The sequence below is a fragment of the Dipodomys spectabilis genome, unplaced genomic scaffold, assembly GCF_019054845.1.
Source record: "Dipodomys spectabilis isolate Male_0828 unplaced genomic scaffold, ASM1905484v1 ptg000032l, whole genome shotgun sequence".
NCBI classification, from domain to species: Eukaryota; Metazoa; Chordata; class Mammalia; order Rodentia; family Heteromyidae; genus Dipodomys; species Dipodomys spectabilis.
Genome location: NW_024870709.1, coordinates 10,275,490 through 10,286,763, shown reverse-complemented (window position 1 = coordinate 10,286,763; position 11,274 = coordinate 10,275,490). Strand labels below are relative to the sequence as shown.

At 34.6% G+C, this 11,274-nt stretch overlaps 1 protein-coding gene across 3 annotated transcripts in view; it reads right to left on the bottom strand.

Moving 5' to 3' along the window:
* Positions 1-1,003: 1,003 nt before the first annotated feature.
* Samsn1 (SAM domain, SH3 domain and nuclear localization signals 1) overlaps positions 1,004-11,274 on the bottom strand; it is a 49,132-nt gene continuing 38,861 nt past the window's right edge. For 2 of the 3 annotated variants that reach the window (XM_042676871.1, XM_042676873.1), the window contains one exon: positions 1,004-1,738. In XM_042676871.1, coding sequence (XP_042532805.1) covers positions 1,536-1,738 — 203 coding nt within the window. In that variant the 3' untranslated portion in view covers positions 1,004-1,535. Of the gene's footprint in view, positions 1,739-4,157; positions 4,520-11,274 lie in introns of those variants that run through there. The other variant, XM_042676872.1, reaches the window with a different exon arrangement.

Sequence of the window (11,274 nt, the reverse complement as noted above, 5' to 3'; positions counted from 1 at the left end):
TATTCTGGAAACACATTTACATACAATAGTAAGCAAAATGTAAGGTCAGGAAAAACTTTGAAACAAGGAAGTAGTTGATTATATTTGTGAATCAAACATTTTTTCTGAAGACTATTTGGAGGATACATTAAAAGCTAGAAGGACAAGCTGGAAACAGTGGTGGTCTATTTTCCCAGTACTTCCAAGAAAGAGAGAACCAGCTGGAAAGATATAGCAAACTTCCACACATACACTTAAGAGACTAAGAGATTCCATGAAAATGGATGGCAAGTCACAAGTATGAAAGCATTTCTAGATAGACAGGATCTATAGGACTTGATTACATATTGTATTTGCACATGGATGGCACATGTGGAATAGAAGAATGATCTGCTACAAATGAATAGTAGTTGGTTTTTGTAAAAAGAAGTTAGGAATGAAAAACAATAGATAAAACTACAGAGAAAATGAAGGGTTTGTGTTTGTCAAAGTTGCTATCTCGTCAGGAAATTGGAAAACACAGATTGATTTAGGAGAGCAGCAGAGCTAAAAGAACCATTAGTAATTTGAGAATCATTATTGAGTATTGATCATACAACCATTGTCCAATAGGTTTTCTTTAAAGGTCTAAGACTAAAAAAACTAGCTTAGAATGTACAATATACATATTTCTTTTTATTATTAACATTTGGGTCAAAAATTTATTTACACTTAAAAAAAGAATATCTCTGCAGTTATTGAAATTAGTTTTACTAGATTAAGAGTGATCAAATATTGTTATTGGTTCTTTTTTGTGGGGGAGGGTTGGCTGTAGGGCTTGAACTCTGGGCCTGAGCACTATCCCTGAGCCTCTTTGTACTCAAGGCTATCATTCTACAATTTGAGCCACAGTGCCACTTTGTTTATGAGTATTTAATTGGAGATATGAGTCTCACAGGAACTTTTTCTGCCCAGGCTGGCTTTGAACCATGATCCTCAGATCTCAGCCTCCTGAGTAACTAGAATTATAGGCGTGAGCCACCAGTGCCTGGCTATCAGCACTTTTATAACAAATAATGGAATTAGTAAAGAGATCAACACAAAATTTACAGATCAACACAAAATTTACTAATACTCCAAGTCAAGGATACAAAGTTCCCGATATCAATACAATTTCCCAACAAAACAAAAATGAGTATACATATTACTTGTACAAATCAGTTCAACCAAAAGACCTTCCATTAATGTTAACTTACTAATACACACATGTTCAAAACTGGCTTGTGTAAAAGAAAATTTTCATATTTTCATGTTTGTAATAGAAAGCGTGTGTAATACATATCAGAGCCTTACGTTGTAACATTTTCTAATCTATGCAAATTACATAGCATTTAATAAATGTACATTTTACTTACAACACCTGTGAATGTTAGAGGTATGCACTTGTATGTACAGCATTCAGATTAAAATATTCTAATTTGGTTTGTATTTACAAAATATTCTCTTCTATTCTGTCTTGTAGATCAAGGAGAGCTATAAAGGAATGTATCAATAGCACATATAGTTAAGGAAGATATTCAGTCACTTGATTCTGTGAGAGTAATCTTCTCTATCATGTCAGGCAAACTTTCAGATTCCAGGTCTTCTTTGCCGTTATCTGAATTTCCTGATGACATATAACAACCAGAGTCTCTTGGACAGTCATCTAACTGTGACTTACTTGAGGAAATGTCTGGGCTTATGCATAAGGACACAGATTCATTTACTTGTTCTTCAATGACTGTGAATGGAAGAAAGAGGAAGTGTTAATGAAAGCCAAGGAGTTTTATTCATCTGTTATTCACTTTCATGTATTATCCTATTTTAAATGTTCCAACCTTCAGTTCACTACAGTCGAAGTTTCAGTGAATAAAAGATACATTTATTTGTTATAAAAGATATACACACATATGAATTTTCAAATCACTGTTTTCTTAGAACACAAATTGTGCCTTTATTGTTTAAATGCAGTTTCCTGAAATTCATGTGCACAACCTACAAGAGCAAAGGTCAATGTGGACTCTTGTTTTTCATTGGTAGTAAGTTGTATCCACAGTAAAACTGGTGCCTTATACATTTAAATATTCTTTAAAACATCACCTAAAATAAGTCATATGTCTTTTAAAATACCAGCCAAATTTATAGCAATCTTTGTGAACAAGTCCCTAATCATGATAATGTGAATCCATAAGCAAACAATCACTAGAATAGATAGATATTCTATTATTCTATCACTAGATAAAATACAATTTCAAGTGCATAGACTATAACAAAACTTAAAAGTGTCCAGAATTTTTCTATACCAACCTTCATCAGAAAAAGACAATTGTTTATGTTTACATTGATTCATTTCAATAGTCTTCTATATTCAACAGGCATTATCTTTTAGATTAATGTTGGAACTCTAAAAGATATTTTGTTTTGTTTTGTTTTTTTGGGTCCGGTTGTGGGGCCTAAATGAACTCTGGGCCTGGGCACTGTCCCTCAGCTCTTCAGCTCAAGGCTAGCGCTCTACCACTTGAGCCACAGCACCACTTCTGGCTTTTTTCTTTTTGCTTATGTGGTGCTGAGGAATCGAACCCAGGGCCTCAGGCATGCAAAGCAAGCGCTCTACCACTGAGCCATCTTCCCAGCCCCTCTAAAAGATATTTTAAAAGACCCTATGCAACATTATATTAGTCATCACAGGATTCTGTTAATATCATCATAAAGGTTCTTTGCCCTTCCAGATGGGTAGTTCCCTGTATCATGAACTGAATTCTTCAGAGAAGAAATGGATATCTAACTACCACTTCTTAGCTACATTTAGCACATCCTCCTCTTTCACTTATCAGCTGGGGATTTCTTCACTTTTACCCTTAGAAAAGCCTCACATCGGGAGAATTACACATATATGTAAGGTGTGAACAAGAACTCTGCCTTCAGATACTTGATTACATTCTGCTGTATTTAATCAACTCCAGTGAGAAGAGAATAAACCCAAATTTTCAAGAACTGAAACGAGGAGGCTGTAAAATCAATCATTTTCAATAGACTAACATATAGCAAATTAATTTATTTTAGAAAGCCCACCTTCTACCTAATTTACACATCTCTTGCATACAACCTTTAAAATGCATTTCCCCTAGGTTCCAGATACTTGGCCAATTATTTGTTTATGGCCTACTATGAATCTAATTGTTATTAACCTCTGTCACCCATGAAACCTGACCTCAGCTACTCTTGCATAGTGAATTAACTTGTATTTAATATACCAAAATGGTGAGTAGTTATACACCATCCATGGAAAAAATGAGAAAAAAACATTGCTTAAACTCCTTTACTGATTCTGTTGTTACATGAAGATGACTGATTGAGAAAGGCTAAATGAAAATGATTTAAAAAACTACTCCCTCGTCTTTTTCAAAACAAATGAAAAAGTTCTTTGAACCTTTTCTTAAGGTACCTGTGAAAAACTACATCTGTGACCCTCTCTTGAATCTGAACATTTGGCACAACTTTCTTCAACTATAGGATTACATATCAAGTACTTATTTGGTTTTCAACTTGGTTTTATTTGGTTTTCAACACTTGTTTAATGAAATGAGACTTTGTTTTATAAAGAATTGCTTTTTGGGGTTCTGCTTTTCTTTTTTGTTCTTTTAATTTAATATAATTTTCTGAACTTCAAAAGGTTGCATAAGAAGATTACAGTTTAACATGCCCATCTAAGGATCTAGTGCTTATAGTTTCTGCTTTCCTATCTTATTGCTTCTGAAGTGAAATGAGCAGTTTCTGCTACATTATCCAACTGTCTCTGGAAAAGGCTAGAGGAATTAGTCCTTTGTTATACATCCTAGCACATTAACTCTGATCACTCTGAAATGTGGCCCTTTTGGAATACCGCAGTGATGGAGATAAGACCACACCTCCTTCAACTGTAAAGAGTCAAGCTACTTCCCTACAAATTAGTACCTTTTGCTATAATAAGATCTGTTTGCTCTCATTACCTCTTTAAGATTATTACCAATTGCAGGCTCTACTAAAGATAGAGGTCTTGGCTTTAAAACAAAACAAAACAAAACAAAAAAAACAACTCTGATTTATAAAATTGTTTTTCTTTCCAAAAAGAAATATTTAGATTATCATTTCATCTTAAGAAGCCTCTACAACTTCAACTCAAATTGTAACAAAAACATAAGTGAAAAACATTTTACCCACGTCATAGTTTAATAGTAGTAATGAAAATATTTGTGTTTATTTCCACCCAAGAAATGCCATATCACATTCTTTAAGTTGTAGGATTTGATGTGTTTTAAATACAGACTATTTACCAAAGAACTCTTTCATCTACAATTTTTTATAGAAAAAAGGAAACAGTTTCTCAGTATGAAAGTTATGTAGCACAGTAATTTACAGAACAGCAGTAATTTGCTAAATGATTTCCTAGTGCAATGAAAACATGACTATGCCTCCTCGAATGCTTCCCACCAGGCTTGCAATAATTTCAGGCAGGTGATCAGCTGGAGCCCCTCAACTGTAACTATAAAAAGAAAAGGCAGGTCATTATGTTTTATTATGGAGATGAAAGCTATATGGTATCCAGTCTTTGTATTCAGAGACTTAAGATTTTCCTCTTCTTGTTTCTTTTCATCCTGACAGTAATGATAGGGATTAGCACAAAGGTAGGTCTTCTGTTAGAGCAGATTTTTTTTTAACCTTTTCCTCAGAGAAGATGAATTCATACTAATGCATTCACATTTTCTTTCTAAGTCATTTAGCCCCTCCATGTGGTCATGAAGCACAGTAATGCTAACTGGCCTACCCAGAAATTGAAAACACAACCTTCATCAGTTTTGTTCTATGGTTCAAGCATCTGAGCTAACCACGCAAGTAACACATAGGAATGAGAAAGAGTTTGCCTCCAAAATTGCATTGGATATCTCATTGGATATCTGAGTGCATCTTTTAATACTAAAGTATTTCTGATAATATCTTAAGTTTAAAAAAAAAAGCACACATTTTATCATTAAAATTGTATGCAGACAAGTATACACATATTTATATACACTTTTCTGTATTTTTCATTTAAAGCTGTACAATGCTTCATATTTTAATTTCCAAATAATAAAAAATAAAATGGCTTTAAAAAATGCAGCCATCAATAGTTTGTGAATATCCTAAAGACTACATAGTTTCATTCTGAATATGCTAAAAAATTATAATCACTGACATGTCTTCTGTTAATACAGTTTAATTACAAGCACGATATGAACTCCAGAAACCAGCATTTTTCTGTACTGTATGCAATGAAAATAAAATTAATAGGTTAAGAAAGAATTGTTTAGCAAATATGTTATTACCAATAATGAATTTGAATGTTAAAATATTTTATTTCCTACAAAAACAGTAAATTAAAACTTATGGACCAAAATCAAGGATTTTAAGATAGTCATCAATGTTGGGGGAAAAAAAGTGGCATGGTGATTAAAACAGAAGACAGCTAATATAATTATTCACAAAATAATTATATTGGAGTTGTGACATTTAATTAATGTGGGCAATCTCAATTATACTAAAAGTGAAGAAATATTTAAGGAAATAGAACTAGCTCTTCATTCTGGGAAAATGTTCTCAATACTCTAAGGAGAGAAATATTCCCTATATTCACGTATTAGAAAATTGTCCCAGGTTTCTTTACTCAAATCTTCAGAATATGTCTTTGCTAATCCTCTCTTACAGATATTATAAAATAACACAACTTCGAAGGTATAGTAAAATGAGCTTAGCCAAAGAAAGTGATAAATAATATATTTTAATAAAAGTGATGTTTAGACTGAAGAAATAAGAACTAAAGATCAGAAAGAAATTGTTTAAAATTCAATTAAAGCTGTTTTATACGCATTCCTCTTCTTTTCCTATTCTGGCACTATGCTCAAAAGAAAAAAATCAAAGATAGACACCTTAGTATGTGTCCATTTAAGTCACTCAAAAAAAAAAGAAATGAGGGGCTGGGAAGGTGGCTCAGTGGTAGAGCGCTTGCCTTGTATGCATGAGGCCCTGGGCTCGATTCCTCAGTACCACATAAGCAAAAAGAAAAAAGCCGGAAGTGGCGCTGTGGCTCAAGTCATAGAGCACTAGCCTTGAGCTGAAGAGCTGAAGGACAGCGCCCAGGCCCAGAGTTCAGGCTCCACAACCGGACCCCCCCTCCCCCCCCCCAAAAAAAGAAAAAAAGAAATGATGTAGTACACGCTTCTATGGCTAGATTTTTGTGCAGAAACAGCGTTTTATTTTCTTTCATAGAGGGAAATTTAGTAAAAACATACAACGGGGCTCTCAGCTACATTTATTTTCATCTTAAACATGTCCTTAAATCTCTTAGGACTGTAGTTTTCTAACTAAACTGCATGTGTGATGCTTATTTTACTTTATTACTAACCTCTTTTCTTGAAAATAATGCAAAATAAGAAACAGGAATCCACTATGGAGGCCAAGAGGGAATATGGAGTTGAAATCACTCTTCCTCTATTTGCTCTCTTTGTGGCCCAGTATCATAACTGATCCTGTGGTGAGTTGTGTACTGTGGAGGAAATCTCATTCACACACCTGGTGACCTTTACTTACACAGTACTGACAGGTCGATGGGGGCAGAGACATTCTCCCTGGAGATCAGTCTCCCTGGAGATTACAATCACTGAGCCATATGTGGAAAACAGGTTGGGTGAGTGCCCTGTCTGGCCACAAACTCCAGTGGAGGGCTTTGGACTCAGAAAATTTCTGCCCTTAATTGTCATTTTTAACTATTTTGATGATGAACAAATGAAATTTAAAACTGCCATTGTGTACTATTGAATTAGAAGCCTAGGGAAATCAATTTCATATTTCTGATAGATTAATTAACCCTTGTCTACTTGAACAAGTTGAAAACATGCCATGTTCAAACAAGCTACTTTGATATATTCACTATTTTAGTTAAAAGTACTTGAAAAAAAAACCACTTGGTATTTGATAACTCTACCTTTCTTTGTATCTTAAAGGCAGGATGAAATTCCACATGAAATATGGCCTCCTAAGGAAAGAAATTATCATCCTTACCATCAAAGCCACAGGAAATCTGCAGATTAAGCTTCATCATCCTAGCTACGTCTTGACCTAATTATATACTCCGGACTATGCCCCTGTGCCTTGTATTATTTTTATAGCTTGCTACTCTAGGTACAAGTCAGTATATAAGTTTTCCGTTGTAACTGATTCTTCAATTCTTACTTTCCTCATGAAGCATGACTTGCCACATAACATGGTGAATAAAAAATTTAGGCTTTTGTTGATCTGTCTTATGCAAGTTTAATTCTCAGGTCTAGCCAAATGGAAAAGGAAAGAAGAAAACATGAGGATACACATAAGATTATGCTTATTTATATTGATATGATGAAAAATTAATCTCATGCTATTATTATTATACTTTTCACTATAATAAGATTATCCTATATAACTTTCTATTTTTTGTTTAATATTCTTAGGATATATTTCCACATCAATATACAGAAAGTTCTATATTACTTCCTTAATACTTTTGATATATTACTATAGTTTATTACTATACTACTACTGTTTTAACTCATATTTTTATTTTGAATTTAGTAGGATAAATTCTTGAAACTATAATTTCTGGGTACAAAAAATGTACATTTTTAAACTTTTAGTTCTTTACGTTGCTCCTCTCCAAAAATCTACAACATTTTTATAATCTTTTACACACACACACACACACACACACAGTAGGCATAGACATAAGATAAAACCAATGACCATGCCAATCAATACCTATCTGACTATTCCAAGAACTTTGTGTGTGTGTGTGTGTGTGTGTGTGTGTGTATGTGTGTGTGCTAAGATTGGAGGTTATTTTAATTTTTATCAAAAGGACAAAAATCTTACTTACTATTTACAAATCTCTTTACCCCCTCCCACAGCATATGTTCATTTTAGAAGCATTTGTTAAACATGTACAGGATGGCTGTGGGAAATAGAGGATTAGGTCTTTTTAGACTATGTGTTCATTATGAAACCAGGTACAATAACAGTGCATTATGCAAGCAACTGTAGAAGTGCTCTGTTTATAGACTTTATAAAGGTGTTTAGATGACTTAGGTGAAAAAAATCTTTCAATAGAAAAAAATTCTTTCAATAGAAATTGCTGTATGGTAAAGGAATAAACATGTGATATGTATCCTAAATGAAATCTTACTGAAGCCAAAAATCTGGAGGAATGAAATTGCATGAAGCCAATCATCTATGACTAGGAATAGATATCAAATACATATTTATAAATGCACACAAGTAAAATGCCTGCATGTCTCCTGCACCTTATATATGTGGGTAGATACCATGTCTTTCCCTAAAAGCTGTGCATTTCTGGAATCTAGACTGAAATCATATGGCAAATAGTTTGGCCACCCCAGGTACACATGTCAGGGGCTGGGGCACCAGGCTAGGCTGGCACATGTTTAGGCCAACTGCTGGACTGGAGCTTGGCATCGCTGCAAATCTCCCCTGGTGGAAACTCCTGTTCCAGCTCCTGACTACTCCCTGCTCCATTTTGCCTGCATCAATTTGAGCAGGCAGACAGGCAAGAAGGCACAACCTGGGACGGTTTAGCAATAAGGGGCTACTGGGACCACTGCTGGTGCCAATGCCAAGGCATACCAGGTCCTTTTCCCTTCCCCCGTCCCCTTCCTCCTCATTTGGCACTGCAACAAGACTTTGTAAGGCACCTCAAATAAATTGTATACAGATTCTATACAGTTTGCGTACCTTGTTAGCAAGTTTTTATTTTAACTGAAAATGTAAATGATCCCTCTAGGGTAAGGCAAAATACTTCCATCACCCGTTTCCCTCAAGGACAATAGTAAACATTCAATAGATGTGATTATAAGACACACCAATGTGCTTCTCAATGGGGAAAGGTGACAAGTACAGAACTGATAGAAAATATATACTAGTAATAGCAGTGTATGTATCTTATTCTGAAGAAGCATTTTTGAATAAGGTAAAGAGTTATTATTTCCCCCTGCTGCTGGGGCTTGAACTCAGAGTCTGAATGCTGTCTCTGAGCTTCTTTAGCTCAAGGCTGGCTCTCTATCACTTGAGCCACAGCTCCATTTTCAACTTCTTTGGTAGAGTATTAAAGAGTCTCTCAAACTTGCCTGCTCAGGCTAGATTTAACCTGGCTCCTCAGATCTCAGCTTCCTGTGTAGCTAGGAGTTCAAGCATAAACTACTGGCAGCACCTGGCTGGCAAAAGGGTTTTTAAAGTTGTGCTTTTTCAGATCTCCCCACTTTTTCTTTGCCTCCCCTCATTTTCACTAATAGTGTTTACTCCCAAAGGAGAGAAATTATTTTTTAAACTCCCTCAATAAATATGGAGACCCTAATGTCCACAAAATAAATAGATAACACTTCAATTTTCTTCTCCAGGAATTAGGCCTCAACACCAATTTTTCTTCTCTGTAACCTTATCTAGATTCCCAGGTGAGAGAGCAAATTCTACTCAGTTCTAATGCGACCTCAGAATAAAGTCTGGATATCTCTGCTTGTCTTTCTTGGGTTGTAGAACCCCCTCCCACCAAATACATTATCTGTTTCTAGTGGTAATCTTGTGATCATTTTAGACCACTCAATAGCCTTTCTATCAGCTTGTTTGAAAAGCATCTTTACTCCTGCCAAGCAGTGACCTAAAAAGTTTAGCCCAGTTTACATTTTCAAGGTCAAAGTGCAAACAATACTAATAATCTCTAGGCTAAGAGGAAAGGAAATTTTTTGTTTAAAATATTAGATTTCTGGTTTTTCTTTGACTTATTTCCTATCTTCCTAATTTCTCTAGAAATATTAAAGACACATTTGGGTCCTTTTCTTTATTTTCATATTAGTTTAAACTCTTACCCACAAAACATGTGCCGAGTTTGTTCAGTTTTTATATTCAATGCTTAGGAAAGCAAAAACTTTCCAAGTTCACGGCCTAACAAACAATACAACTCTAAATTGGCATTTTTTGACATCCTCAAACTGATATTATTCAATGATTGAAATAAAAATACACACATAAAATCCAGATCGATGTACATATTTCCTTCTTTAAAAAAACTATTTTTAACCTGTGAGTGTGACATGCATTTGTTTTTAATAATGTCTCCATTTTATATAACCATATATTCAAGGTCTTTATTATTCAAGATACATGAAGGTTGTGTTTTTAATCTTTAGCATGGTTACAGAAGATATGATTCACAGAGTAAAGAATAGATAAAAATAAGCCTGCAGCATGGTGCCAAATCATCAGAATTCACCATCTTATCTACAAATGGAAGTCATTCTTCTTTATTTCTTGAGCAAAGCAGTTTCATATAAAATAAATAGCTTTCAGTCACAATAGCATAACGTGAAGTATGCATCTTTTTGACATGTATATTCTAATACTACTTTAGACCAAAAGATTAAAATAAGAAAAAAATCTCAGGCTTCTATGTTGACAAGTAACACTGGTTGAATCTGCAATTTTCATCTCCCTGAATTTGCCTTTTTGTGTATATTTTGCACATTATGGGGTTTTCGTAAGTGATTAACTTCTCTTGACCTTCAAATGCTACTTGCTAAAAGTTTTGTTTCAGGAAATACGATCTGTGGTTTATCCTCTTTTATATATCATATAATGAAAACCACTCTATTCTTAGAGATATTATATTTTCCCTTCACAGGCTAGGATATGATTCTAATGGACTTAAGCATCTAAGTTCTACATAAATGAGCTTGAGAAAGGTACTCAGCTATTCACATTTTAGTTTCCCCATCATGCAATGGAAAAATTGAGCCAGATTTTAAAAATGATACTCAGCTCTCATATTGTTGTTATCAATATAGGTCATTATTCTTTGGTTAACATGGACAGTAGACAGGCAAGGAAAGAGGTAAAAGAAAGAAGTGAAGAACATATATGACTTTGATTTGGAACTCATCTTTCTTTGTGTTCCTGCTAAGTAGTTTTACCTGAAAGCACTTTCTCCTTCACAACTCTCCTGTGGGAGAGCCTAGGTGGCCTCTCACCTTTCAGAGTCATTTTGTGACTCTAAAAAACAAAGGTTTTGTTTTCAAACAAAACTTCTATGCACACACACACACACACACACACACACACACACACACACACACACACACGTGTATAATATTTTAAAGGTCTCACTGTGGAGGCCCAGACTGCAAGAACTCTAACTCATTGTGCCTCAACCTCCAGAGTACTGAGATT